At 39.5% G+C, this 15,186-nt stretch overlaps 1 protein-coding gene across 1 annotated transcript; it reads right to left on the bottom strand.

Annotated features, from left to right (window-relative positions):
- Nucleotides 1-2,549: 2,549 nt before the first annotated feature.
- Nucleotides 2,550-14,331, bottom strand: LOC118302460 (cytochrome b-c1 complex subunit Rieske, mitochondrial). Its single transcript, XM_035628610.2, has 2 exons — nt 14,059-14,331; nt 2,550-3,231 (listed from the first exon to the last, which is right to left on the bottom strand). Exons 1-2 carry the CDS (start codon nt 14,267-14,269, stop codon nt 2,621-2,623), a joined length of 822 nt encoding a protein of 273 aa, XP_035484503.1. The 5' UTR covers nt 14,270-14,331; the 3' UTR covers nt 2,550-2,620.
- Between the last annotated feature and the right edge of the window lie 855 nt (nt 14,332-15,186).

The raw sequence follows: 15,186 nt of genomic DNA, 5'->3' as shown, positions 1-15,186 counted from the left end.
GATTCAGATGTGCTGATAATATGTAATCTGATTATTTAAAGGTCTTACCCTTCAAAAGTGCAACACAGACGGTCCATTGATCCATTCTGCTGCTGCTCACTTCAGGAACTAGAGAGGCTCCATGATCTGTCATTGCTGGGGAAAAAACTGGTCCATTGGAGTGAACGGAGATGTCGCTACTCTCTCTCAACGGCTCTGGGTATAGATAATGGATGGACAAATTTTAGATTTAGCATTTAGATTAACATTTGGATTTCATATTTAGATTTTACATTTAGCTTTTTACATACAAAAATATGTTTAACTATTCATATCTCAAATTTGAGGAAAACAAGCTCAATGGGAAGAAAATTAATTAAAGGGACAGTAAGCGATTTTGGAGAAAAAACGAATCCAACAGCCCTGATACTAACCCTAACCCACAAACGAAGGAATGTTCATATTGTGATTCTGCATGTTTCACACACAGGTGTCGAGTTAAAGGCAGGATCATTCTGGAGGAAGTTAACTCAGATGCTCACACAGTTCAACGTATATGAAGATTGAAATTCCCAAGAGAAGAAAGAATAACCCGCGAATACTTACATGGGTTTGAATTGAGTCATTTCAGAGAAACTCCAGTTGTCCAAATAACTGTTAGTAAATTACACCACTCATTCCAAGAACATGTAGAAAATCAATAGGCTCAAGTGCAGATCCAGGTCCTACATTCTGGTTATCATGGCAAACTATTGACTGATTGACTGGCCCCACTGTGTTTCCTTTAATGGGCCTGAATACAGGAAGGATTTCAGAGTTGATTCTCAAAACTGTCCCAGATCAGTTTACTACCCTAACAGCATTTGAACCTGATTATACCCGGACCACTCTCGCGTCTTCTAGTGGAACTCAGGCGACAAGGACAGCCAATCAGATATGTCAATGATTTCTTGAGTAGCTGTGAAGTCACACGCGTAAGTTCTGCATTTAAAACTTTACTTCTCAGCTTCATGTACAGTATTAGCAGTAAAAGTACTGGTTGATTCTATGACATTGTGACATCATTAATAGGGATTTCCCAATCTGATATTCCATATCGGTATCGGGGCAATATTGGCCACAATGACTGGATCTGATATCTGAAGAAATAAGTAAAATCCGATCTGATACATTTCAGTAAACATACCAAATAAATGCCTATCTATGTATTTACTTAGCCTTGAACGACATTCTGGCATCATATTTTGGTTCATTAATTATTATTTAACTAACAGTTAACAGTTCAATTTCTTTTTTCTTGTTTGAACGATGCTAACCAAAATAAATTCTGCCAAAAAGTTCTATGAGAAACAAAGCAGCAGTTGTTGCTGGCTATTTATGTCTGTCTGCCTTTAGGGGAGTTGATTCTTTGCTTCACAGTTGAGATGGCTAGGTTAAGCAAAGTGCATCCTGATCAATGCATTATCAATATTTTATTTACAAGTGGGAAAAAGATTGTATCAGATTAGTATCGGATCGGTAAAGGCAGATACTCAAGGTTGCAAGATCGTATTGGATCAAACACGAAAAAGTGGTATCGTCCCATCCCTAGTTGTTAATGCTGAATTATCAAGAGTAAGTTTTTTAAAGAACTAACTGCATTTTCACTGATCCAGTGTTTTAGTGTTGACACCATTTTCAAAGCGGTCAGACGATGTACCTACCAGATACACGACGTGCTGTCTTGTAATCACGAGGCTTTCAGTCGTTCGCTGTCCACACTACGTGACTCATCTGCAACAGGGGGTTCTCACACTACACGATCCTTCACCAGGAGAAATGTCTCCAAAGTACATTTTTTCACGAAAAACACGAGAAGTAAACCAGGAAAATACGCGATACAAGATGAGCAAAACAATAATTGTTTGTCACTTTCACGACAGACGTCAGAAAGAAACTGCGATCAATATATTGCAGGATTCCATTATGTTGACAGGTCAGAAACAGTAAGTAGTTTGAGCGGATGCTCTGCAGACAGAGAAATAACTTGACGAGTTAATATGTGGTTCCGCATTAAAGTCAGCTCGAGGTTACACTCATTATCTGTTGCTGTGAAAACGTACATGTTGTGCTACAGTTCCTCCCCCGTGTTTCCAGGTCGACCCACTAACGGCCCCTCACATCACCACTCACGCTGCAGGAGATGAGTTCTCCGACGCGTCTAGATATTTACCATGCTAGATATCTGAAAAGCATCTGTGATGTGTCACTGAGTGCTGATTTGCGTGGCGCGATTTCAAGCCGATTTTTCCTCCGACTTGCTGCAGCTCCAGGATTTGTCGGCGAGCTGAAAATCGTGTAGTGTGAACTCGACATAAGCAAACCATTTAGCTTTAAAGGCGACACAAATTAAATAGCTAACACTGTCCCCAGGGGTGGAGTTCTGGGGACACACTAGCTTTTTTATGTAGGTGAACCACATTCACCCAAAAGTTTTCACTGCCCATGCTGGTTTTAACGTTTTGGCTCGTTAGTGTTGGAAGCTTTTTTCTGTTGTTTGCAGAGGCAGGGAGACATGAACACAGTTCGACTACACCTCAACGTTTCCTTTATTACACAAATATCTGTTGTACAACGTGATCTCAAGTCTGTGAGTGTCGAGCTATCCCACCACCACCGTGTCATCGTCTGGAAACTCGTAGAAGGGGACCTCCAGGTTGAGGGGAGCCGGGCCCTTTCTGATGCGGCCTGAGGCGTCATAGTGCGAGCCGTGGCAGGGGCAGTAGTAGCCCCCGTAGTCCCCGGCATTGGCAATGGGCACACAGCCCAGATGTGTGCACACCCCGAGGACAATGACCCAGCTGGGGTTGAGGACCCGGTCCTTGTCGTGCTGAGGGTCTCGCAGCTCCGCAATGTTCACCGCCGCTTCTGTGGAGATCTCCTTCTCAGTGCGGTGACGGACGAACAGAGGCTTGCCCCTCCACTTGAAGGTCATGTTCTTGCCTTCGGGGATGTCGCCCAACTTGATCTCGATCTTGGACAGCGCCAGGACGTCGGCAGACGCACTCATGGAAGAAACAAACTGAGACACCACGGTCTTGGCGGCATAGACCCCCACCACCACTGAGGCCCCGGTGACCAGGTAGGAGAAGGACCTTCTGGATTCACCACTCTCATGGGACGACTTGTCGGGGTTGAGCACATCTTCACGCCTGTAGTCGGAGAAATCCGGTATTCTGACGTCGGTGTGGGCGAGTCGGACCCCCGCACAGCCTGCAGACACAGAAGCAGGTTCAAAACTGTGGATCTGTTCTTACTTGAGCAGCTCATGTCCCTTCACATTTATTTCCTGTAATGTATTTGTAATTCATCGCTGACTGTTGTATAAATACATAATGTGTCTGAGATCAGAGACTAAAGTTTCCAGTTGAAACTGAAGATGCATCGGTGTCATGACCGACTGAGCCGGAGCCACATCCGTCTTTGTACGTGTTTAATCAGATTCCAGTTGGAAAAATGAATTCCTTCAATAAAGCTTTTCAGTGTTTACTGTGCACCTGTGACCATACGTCCAAATGTGAGCAGGGTTTTCGCTACGTTCAAATGTTCCAAACGTAGTGCCACACCAGCAGCACTATGCACGGATACTACAGTAAACAGAATAAAAAATAAACATGATCAGATAACTATATAATATAATATACTTTACTGGAGACTGTACTGTACTGGAGAATACACTGTACACTGTACAGTACTGGAGACCGTACAGTACTGGAGACTACACTCTGCTGGAGACTGTACAGTACTGGAGACAACACTCTACTGGAGACTACACTGTGCCGGAGACTGTGCCGGCAGGTGGCGGGGTGGAGGCGGTAGGTCCCCGGAGAGACTGTGGTGAAGTTGGTTTTAGGTTGGATATTCGACGGATATTCACTCCGGTCCCAGCCTCGATTTCTTACCCAGTGTTGGCTGCAGGAGGATGGTTATCTCACTTCTAAATCGCTGAAAGCTTATTTAGGGACCGTCAATAAATTACCGTTTGATGAAACAATACTATTGGTTTGTCATGTTGATTCAAAATATTAGTGAAAATTATGCGAAAAAAAAAGAACTATAAGAACTCCACGTAGCACATGAATTTGGGATGTGTTATTTATTTATTGTACACATATTTATATAAAAAATTATGTTTTTATCTCAATAGCTTCCGTGTCATGTGACCCAGTGGCTCCAAACCAGTGTAAAATTGTGATATTAGACTGGAAGAATAAGAAACAGCTTTGTTTACTGTATTTGAGTGCTGTCTGTATTTTATATGAATATTAATGACAGAATTATGATATTTTTTCAATAGCTTTCATGTCAAGTGACCCTGTGACTCCAAACCAGTATCAAGTTGTGGTATTAGACTGGACTAACAAGACACAGCTTATGTTACTTTATTTGAATGCGGTCTCTATTTTATATGAATATTAATATGACCAAATTATGATATTTTTCCAATAGCTTCCATGTCATGTGAATCAAAACCAGTGTCAAATTGTAGCATTAGACTGGAGGAATAACGCACAGCTACGTTAACTGTATTTGAGTGCTGTCTGTATTTTATATGTATATTAAAATGACACAATTAACATATTTTTTCAATAGCTTCCATGTCAAGTGACCCAGTGACTCGCAATCAGTATCAAATAAAAAACAATGAGAAAGTGTCCAAAAGAAAGATGAAGAAGAGCAGGTACAGACCAGTGAAGAAGACAGGGACAGTACAAATGATGTTTGTATTTACCAATCTGACAGTGTAGAAGAGGATGGAGAGAAATATCAGAACACTCTGGACCAGAGAATGAAAACAGTCCCCACAAAAAGCAAAAGTATTAAAGGAAAAGGACAAAAGTGCACAAAAACAGATGGTCAACAAACAAGCTACAGAAGAATCCGTGTATCATTCGTTCATTCGTTTTTCAAAATAAAACAAAAAAATAAAAAACAAAAAAATGACCTGTTTTCTCAATATTCGTTTACAAAACCAAAATGAAAAAACGGATAATGAGCGTTTCATCCAATTTTGGTATTTTCATTTGACGCAAGGCGCGTGACCCGGAAGTGACCTGTGACCAGGATGCTTTCAGAGGGCCTGCAAAAAAGTCATGGCCGGACTAGAGCAATGTTTGGAATATTCTGACATAATTAGGCAGCTTTTTGAGGAAGGCAAAACTCATGCCGAGATTTCCACCGCGCTGCAGCAGTTAGGTGTCCCGAGATGCTCCAAAATGTCCATCAAACGATTCTGTGTTCACCACCAGCTCAGGCGGAAAAGACATGTCAGACGCAGAACTGTAAACGGCAATCATGTCATCAATAGATCAGGTAAGTGTTCCCATTTTAACATCGAACAACACGTACGGTATTCATATTTATTCGTGTTTACATATCAATGTTTACACAATATTTTGCACCCTCACTCCTTTTCGTATCGTTGGAATATTTATTCAGTCCTGTGCGCTGTGCCAAATTTATATTTATCAATTTTATATGTATCTATCTATTTATTTATAATTTACCTTATGCTGTGTGTAATTTTGTAAACGATACGTGTCATGTAACTCAAATCACAGTTTTGTTATATGCGTTTGAATGTAAATCTTTATTAAGGTAGAAGTCTTAATTACACGGCTTGGCAGATGGCTTTTAATTTTTTTTTGTTGCAATAGTGTCCTGGCCGCGGCCTGTAAAAATGATGTCATAGCGTCCCTTGCGACCCATATAGCAACCGTCTACCTGCTGCCCAAGGAAGCAATTACGAGCAGTGTAATGTTTACGGCTTTTTTGCAAAACTTACAATCATACTGTAATCAAGCTTCATATATGGATTTTTTGAAATCAAAGACTACTAATTAGTGAACAATAAAAAAAATTACATATCAAATTGAATTATCGTTTAAATGAATTGATTACATATGTTATGTCTTGATAGACAGGGCCATCTTATGGACTGAAATTCATGACAGGATACCTGTCATCAGTGGGGGTTAGGGTAGGAGAACCTCGAGTGGGAAAGATTCTCAGAGAAGTGCACCAGCCATATAATGAGCTGCGTCGCCAGGTAAGTCACCTACATTGAGCATATTCAACAACAAAAAGATCGATTTTTTTTTAAAATAAGTGACCGCATGAAATTTTAAATTTAGACTTAAAGTATGCATATTAGTAGTTCATGCATGTATTAAGTTTGTATATTATTTGAACATCTTAGTTAACTTAATGTTATTGTACTTTCAATTGATTGAATTATACTTGTTTTAGGGAGCACGTAATCTAAACCCAGTTCCTTACCACGCGAAGTATATGGGTCACAAACTCCACCTCGACCAAAATGAGAAGCTGGCACTGTTTGGAGTAACACATGTCTTGGCTATTGATGGATTCAGCAGCAAAATTGTTGCTGATTCCACAATGCCAATAAAGAACAACCTTGTTATTTACAAGGAAGTTTACAGGCAAGTCCAATCAAGGTTACTTGACTTCCACTATGTGGAATTAATGTACAATATCAGTATCATTATAATACAATCGGTATTTGCTACATGCATTTGAATGTGAAATTAATCAGTATCTATCATATCCACATAAGGATCCATATAATCTAAATATTTTTCTATTACAGGCCAGCAGTTGCTAACAATGGCATGTGGGACCAAGTCAGAGTGGATCATGGCAGGGAGTTTTACTTGACCCTGTACATGCAAGAAAAGCTGTCTCATCACAGACATAATGTTAACAGGCTACCTTATGTGCAGACAACCTCTTCAAGGGTGAATTTTGTTATACTGATTACATATAAAGATAATAATTAACTTTCTAAATAAATTTAACTAACATCAGCTGTGCAATGTTCAATGCTTCACCTCATCGCTTGTACAAAATTTTCCTGTCTGGCCCAACATCTTGGGATGAGGTGCATGCTTGAAAGGCAGGAATTGAAGCTGAAATATCTTGACTTCATACTGTCTATATATATATTTAAGTATTTATATTTAAGTATAAGTAATTTAGTAAGCTCAATTTCAGAAGAATAAATACCAAGTTTGTTCAAAACTCTGCATATTTATTTTGTCAAAAAATACAAGAAAAAAAAGTATAAAATCTTGTAATCCCTGAGTGCCACAATAACTAAACATGTGGCAGTAATACTGAAAAAAAAAGTGCTTTAAGCATTATCATTATACACTATTACATTACAAAACACAATGCTCTGAATAACTGGCAAGGTATGATAGCATGCGTATCAGACCATGCAGTAAATACAAGTATAACAAATATAAAATATTGTGAACCCTGTACTGAGTGCCACAATAATTAAACATGTGACAGTTATACTGAAAAAAAGTGCTTTAAAATTGAACATTTGACATTGTAACATTATAAAGCACAATGTTATGAAGAACTGTATAATCAAACATTTGTTGCTTCCATACCAGAAAGAATAGACTAAAGGAATAACTTTTCCAGTGCTGCCAGCGCCTCGGTGAGTCCAGCCACTTGACTGGATGTTGCTGTCCAAATCCACAGCACGACACTTCGGGCAGTAACTGTGGCTGTTGTTCCACTCCGCAATACATGCCTTACACCCGATTAGGCTTCTGCAGCAGGTTGCGAACATTGGCTTATCTACAGGACCTGTAGATTTAAAAAAAACAACTTGTACTTTATCATTTATTTTCAGTGTTAAGTAGATGGCCAATCTAGCAGTAAAAAACTATCTGTACATAGGCCAACCCACAACAACTGTATTAAGATGACCAAATATAAAGTCCAACACACAGCATTTGAGATTTATTAGAACACAAACATACAGAGAAGTGTAGTGTATAGGGCCTCTGATCTCTCATTCCTTCTTCCCATTGAACCATAGTAAAACAGTACCAACCTTTGCAGACAAGACAGGCGAAGACCACTCTTAAGGAATCTACATCAGCCTCTGAAAGAGAGGGTTGTTGTCATTGTGGAAAGTGCAAATCCACTCAAATCCTTGAGCTTCTTCGTCACTTCCTTTAGTCCCTGGGCTGCTTCGACAACCTCTTCGATGTCAGCTAAAAACTCTTGAAGGCCAGTATCTTCTCTTCGACTGAAAAACATTTAAAATGTACAATTTAACCTTTAATTAAACCTTAATAATGACTTCACACACAGCTATATTAAGAATCATTGTAGCCTTGCTGACATCATGTCGTCCAAAAGAAACCATATGAATGGTGTGCAAAAAAAATGAATTGAAAAATTGAAAAAGTAAGAAAATAATAATCTTCAGTTCAGTTACCTCGATCGCCTCCTTTTGTGCACTTGTACCAGCTCAACCTGTTGTTCAGGCACTGCAAATACTTTTCTGGAATTTTGCTTCCAGTATGCTGACCCTGCAATTAAAGAAAATTGGACATGATGATTTTATTATCTTTCATCCTAATATTTGCTGTATTGTTGATAACTTATATCCTATAGGTGGGTAAAGAATTCAAAAAATAGGACACAAAGAACTGAAGCACCCAAGATAGCTATGAATGCAAAATGTACTTTCATGTGAGAATAATATTTAGGTGTTTGCACCTCATTCAGTTGTTAAGTGTGTGAACTGTTTGTGCAGATAAACTCCTAAAGTGAGCAGAAAATAGCATTTCCACAGCAATCATTTCAAACATACTCCGAGTTCCATCAGAGTCAATTATTTTGTTGCCCTGACTATCTGTCAAAATCATTGACGCCTGCTGTCCAAGGGCCTCTTTCACCTTACTGGTGATTGTTGCGACACAGGCCTCAAACTCGGAGAAGCGGACTGTAACCATCTTGCTGGTCTCCAGCTTTCCATTCAGGACTTCAGCAATCAAGACATTCCTGAATATTAATGGGAACATACACTTTTTTTAATACAAAGTCAAGTATATAAGAAATAACCAATATGTTATATGATGCAAGGTGCAACGTCAAACACTGTTTTCATGCTAGGAAAGACTGTACAAGTAACTAATCTGTATAATGAAACACGGTGAGGCTTTTATTTATTTAGTGATCTTATTTTTTATATAACTATAGCAGGGGATGCACAACCCTGCTCCCTGAGATCACCATTCCCACTAAAATCATAAGCCAAGGTTAATTGATAGATGGTATAATGGTAATTTAAGTGAAATTTAATTTTCACTGAATAAAATACAATGATGATGAGGTGTTTGTTAGGCTCATGTTCCTTCACATCTTTAGGCTTGGGGCGTCTCCTATAAGCAATGCTTCACTTAGAATGGGATGTTATGACACATTTTACCTTCATCAAAAAATTGCAGCTCCTGGGATTTGGATATTACATTTGGCCATATTGCAATTGCGATAATATTTGGATTAATTATTGAACCCTAATATACAGTGATAGCAATAACCACTTAATGTAGGTGTCATGAGACTGTTGGTTAAACAAGCTTAACTTTGCTGATAAATTGTAGGTGGAGCAGGAGAGATGGTAAATATGCAGGATAGGGGATTACCAGCTAACAGAGTTGGTCACACCTCTGCAAATAATAATGTTTTAGCAAAAATGTAAAAGTTTACTTTTATCAGCTCACAAAAGTTCTTGTTGTGGTGCTCCTTGGAACTGGACAGGAGGAGATTGTGGCTGTGCTGGTTGGGCGGTGGAAAGAGAAACGGACAGGCTGGCCTGAGTGAGGTGCCCCTGCTGATTTTTCCACAGTGGTGCTGTCACCATGCACCTCATAATAGCCTCTGGCGATGAGGTCAAAACAATTGAAGTCCCCATCAGATCGGGGAAATATGGCCATGTTGGTGTCGTCTGTCAAATAAACAGTTTCCTTTTGGACCTATGACAGATGTATAAAGTAGAGAAGCTTTAAACACTGTTCTTATTCATATAAATAAATCTGTACACATATTGGCCATATATACAAACATATATATATAGCCAGTGATGATCAAACAGCGCTAACACTAATAACTTTAAAAGTTCATAAACTATAGCCATAGGATACATTATAATTACTGTTTGCAATGACTACTGGAACACTTGCAAGCAGTACTTGTAGAAATCATAACAATGTCAGGTAGTGTTTTAGCTGTGTGCGCTCCCATGAGTATAGTTTTAAATACCATAGGTCTATATCGCTTTATTGGTTTAAATAAAAAATACATACCTGGAAAATAACAGATATTTTCTCTATGGTCATGTCTTCTGGCTTCAGAGTAACCCTCTTACTTCCACTGAAGAGCACAAAAATGTCCATTTGTGTTGATGCAACGGTTAGCCAACGTGATGGTTGCTAGGCGTGTCGTTGTCCCACGAGTAAAGGGTACTTCCTGGACACAGGTCACTTCCGGGTCACGCAACATTCGTCAAATTAAAATACCAAAATTGGATGAAACGCTCGTTAACCGTTTTTTCCATTTTTCATTTGAGCACAAAATCGGAAATTGGAAAAACGAGTCGTTATCCGTTTTTTCATTTGGGGTTCGGAAACGAATATTGGGAAAACAAGTCATTTTTTGTTTTTTATTTTTTGTTTTTATTTTGAAAAACGAATGATACATGGATTCAGGAGGTGCAAATACATACATATTGGTCAATATGTATTTATTGACAGGTGACATTGTGCCTTATCAAATGTTATAACGTCTAGTGAACACTGCATGTCATGGTAGCTCTAAAAAGTAAAACGATTATATGCTAAAAAAAAAAAACATGGACATGGGGAATTATATGTTGTGTGCATTGAATCTATTGTGCTGTTTTAGCATGAAACAGCATTTATGTATTTCCTGGTAATTCTGACTTGCAGTTAACCTTACTGTGGAAAAAGAGGGACATAGAAGTGGTCGTTGCAGTACTCCCTTCACAGATCAAGGGTCGCAGCATCCATATTCACCATAGTGAGCTATTCTCACTTCGACCACACCAGTGGTTGACAGGGGAGGTACGTGACTGCGTGTTTCAAGTATCAGAAGTTTCAATCTGCACTGTGATATTTATTTTATCTAGCATTTTAAGAGTGTTTAGATACTCATAAATTGCAGGAAAGTTTAGCCAATTTTTATAATGTGTTTTTTAAATGGGACTAAAAGGGGCCATATTATGCGCCAGGCACCTTTTCAGCCTGCCTCCATGTATATTTTGTAATCTGGGGTGTCTGCCAGCCCACGGAGAATGAAAAGAAAACAATGAGTCGTTGATTCGTGGTTTGGGTTGACCATGCAGACGGTCTGTAAATGAGCAATTCACAGCCCGGGCGTCAAGTGACATAAGTTGACCGTACTGGGGCAACCACGCCCCCAACTTGAGCAGCACCTCCCCCCTCTTAGTGCGGAAAAACAGATCGCGTCTACGCCAGTTTTTTCTCCCCGCAAGCGAACGACGACCGCGGGCATGGCCAAGCTAGACTCGCGGCTGGCCGGCGAAGCTCGCGGCTGGCGGCGGATCTTGCGGCTGGCAGCTGCTGGCGGCTCTCGTGGCACAAAAACATAATTGTCATTGGTTAACCATGAGTTCTGGGTTAGGGTTATTCTGCATGTTTGTTTTCATTCTTTTTTATTTTTATTATTGTAGGTAAACTTTGACAACTATGAAGCTGTTCTCTCATTCTTGCTCGTCAACAGCAACCACTGGAAATTGCTGGTTTGTTATTCTTTTGGTGTTGTTTTTTATTTGATTATTCAATATTCTGTATTATTTGTCTTTTGATGCACACTACTTCACTAGTAGTGTAACAAAGATCATTTGTGAACAACAGTTTTTTTCCCTCTTTGTTCTGTCACAGTACATTAATGCAGAATCCAGCACAGTATTTCTGATGGATCCAGCTCGGTTGTCATCAGAGCTTGAGGACTCTAAACATGCTGCCAAGAGAATACAGTAAATAAACATTCAAAGCTATTATTAAAAATTCTAATACAAATATATCTAAATGTTTAAAGTGGATAAGATTTATTTACATTCATATTCCCAAAACAACACTGAAAGCTGTTGTAATTGAGAAGTGTAGAGGTCAGTATTAAGTTAGTAATATTTATGGCTTATCTGTTCCAGTTAGCAATGATAAGTTGAATACAAACATTGGTAAATCACTTGTGGTACCAAATGTAACAAAATAACCTGTGTATTACCATTAACCTTATTTAGGGAATACTTAAGGAGGAGGAGGACACACCATGGCAAAACAGACTGGGTGGACATTAGATGGAAAGGTGGAGTTATGTGCCACCCAGTTCAAAAGGAGGGAAGTAGCTGTGGTGTCATTGTTGTCAAGGTAAACTAATGAGATTTTGTATTCAACATGTTATGTAAGAAATGTCATGTGTGACAGACCATTACCTTTTTTAACACATTTAGGCAAATGTAAAATGCAATGTGAAGAGAAATTACAAATTTGTTAAATGTTTTGGGAGCCATTCATGTCACAGGTCTTCAATAACATGTCTCCCATGTTTGTTGTGAGTATCTCTGTAATTATTATACAATGAAAAAACACTCACAGGAGTGTTGTTTGTTTAGATGACAAAAGCAGTGATGGACGCCTTCCCTAAGATCCCAGAATCAAATCCAAATCCTAAAGGCATCAGTTACATATGCTGCAAATCACACAGTATGATTAGAATATACTATGTTAATAAGGCAAGGTAATGAATGAATAAATAAATAAATACTTTGTTTCAGTCTTTGATGAGCACACTTGTTGTGCAATGTGTGCAGCCTTGAGGACTCGGGGATCTGGACCTCCAATTACAGACTGGGTGAGTTGAGCTGACGCAGCAGTTACAATGTGGAATTGTGATGTAGACAGCAAAGAGAAAGCCAACTGACACAAGCATGTTGACGCATTGATAGCAAAGGTAGATTGATATTTTTTCCACTTTAACAGGTCCAGTGTGATGACTGTGGGAGGTGGTTTCATGCCCAGTGTTTGGCAATGGACAGCGACAATTACGAAAAGGCCAAGAAAGGACACTGGGAATGTCCTTTTGGCAAATAATGTTTCATTGACAGACACCTGTCTTTCTGATTCTGGTGGTTCCACTCATGCAGTATCTCGACTGACATTATGCAAAGTGTACCCCGAGGATAAATACTAGGAGCACTTTTCATTATCTTAGAATAGAAACATTTGTATAAACACATATTGGACAGTATGTATTTATTGACAGGTGACACTGTGCCTTATCAAATGATATAAAGCCTAGTGAAAACTGTATGTCATGGTAGCTCTAAAAAGGATTGCAAGTGGTCATTTAACAAACACCTGACCTGCACAACCAGCTTGCCACCTGTTCTCTTGTTATTTCTGCCAATATTTCTGTAAGTCTTTGTTGTCTCAGCTGTTCTCTTTAATTTTGGGAAATCATACAATAAAAGAAGCTGTGTCTTGTTAGTTCAGTCTAATGCCACAATTTCACACTGGTTTGCAGTCACTGGGTCACTTGACATGGAAGCTATTGAAGAAATATACTTTTGTCATATTAATATTCATATAACAAACAGACAGAAGTCAAATACAGTCAAATGAGCTGTGTCTTGTTAGTCCAGTTATTGAGATAAAAACATAATTTGTAATATAAACATATGCATGTACAATAAATAAATAACACATCCCAAATTCAAATGTGCTACGTGGAGTTCTTATAGTTCGTTTTTTTCGCATAATTTTCACTAATATTTTGAATCAACATGACAAACCAATAGTATTGTTTCATCAAACGGTAATTTATTGACGGTCCCTATATAAACTTTCAGCGATTTAGAGCGAGGCTCTGGGAGGTGAGATAACCATCCTCCTGCAGCCAACACCGGGTAAGAAATCGAGGCTGGGACCGGAGTGAATATCCAACATAAAACCAACTTCACCGCGGTCCCGGAGAGCAGCTCATGGTCTAACCCCAGAGATCACAGTAACGTTACCATTTTAACAGCGGACCGGCTCGGTCCGTGACACCGCCGAACTCCAGACGCGGGTCCGACAGCACACATTACAACACGAAGGTTACTTAGCCTAGCCTAGCCTAGCCTAGCCTAGCTGAAGCTAACGCCAGCTGCCAACGACTCGCACTCACCGTTGATGCTAACCGACACCGCAGGCCCCGTCTTTGGGCTCTGACCGTTCAACGACTCTCGGCACAGGAACTGTTTCTTCGGGTCCAACAGGATCTTCTCCCCCTTCAACACGACCCCGGGCACCAGAGCCTTCAGCGGCCCGGCGACGGCAAAAGCAGAAGCCTGCATATAAGGGGAGAAAGCCCCTGACCGGGCAGCTAAGGACATCATGTCTGCGGGAAGATGCTGCTGCTGCTGCTGCTGCTGCGACCTTGTGACAGACGCTCAGCGACGTGAAGTCCCACTTGCGTAATGACGTCATCTTCGTCTTGTTTCTTCTTCGGCGGGCGGCAACCAGCGTCAAGGCACATTACCGCCACCTACTGTGTTGAAGTGTGAACCAGTGTACCCAAAACAGAGTAAATAAATTATTGAATGAATAAATAAACACATTTAATTATTTGTATGAGTCTTGTGTCCTTCAAATAATGGAATACCCTTCTTATCCCAATAGAAAATATATGTAGTCATCTCTTTGACTCCAAGTTTGTCGCTCTTGTGTATATTTATGACACTGTAAAACTACATGCTCCTACAAGTCCTTATCTTCAACCAAAACTGCAATATTTCCAAGACATTTATGTACTTGCTTTTTTTTCCAGAAAACAAAAATCAACTGCAACTGTTGGGGTATATTCGATCTGATCCAGTGTCACGTCTCTGGCCACTTTCTCACTGCTCAGGCAAAACACTCCTGTTTGATCATTTCACTCTCCCAACATGGAATTAATACTTTTGTTCTCGGATGTTTTCCAGTGAATGTCCTTTGAGATTAACCCAGTAATTCATCATCAGCTGTTTCCTTCTTAAATGTAATGGCATTTCACCTACTTCTAAATGAAGACCAGACACAGGAGTGGTTTTGATAATAATAATAATAATAAATTTTATTTATAGACCACTTTTCATTGCTAAAACCAGTCTCAGAGTGCAGCAGAGTAAAAACAAGATAAAAAAGTAAATAATAAAAAAAGAAAAATAGGTTTAAAAAGAAAAAAGCATCGGTAGAAGAAAAAGTACAAGGCGGATGCTTGTTAAAAAAGAAAGGTTTTTAGGCCCTTCTTAAAAGATAGCACCACAACAAAGAG

The sequence above is a fragment of the Scophthalmus maximus genome, chromosome 4 (assembly GCF_022379125.1).
Source record: "Scophthalmus maximus strain ysfricsl-2021 chromosome 4, ASM2237912v1, whole genome shotgun sequence".
Classification (NCBI taxonomy): domain Eukaryota; kingdom Metazoa; phylum Chordata; class Actinopteri; order Pleuronectiformes; family Scophthalmidae; genus Scophthalmus; species Scophthalmus maximus.
The sequence above is the reverse complement of the archived record's forward strand: the minus strand, read 5'-3'. Positions and strand labels throughout refer to the sequence as shown.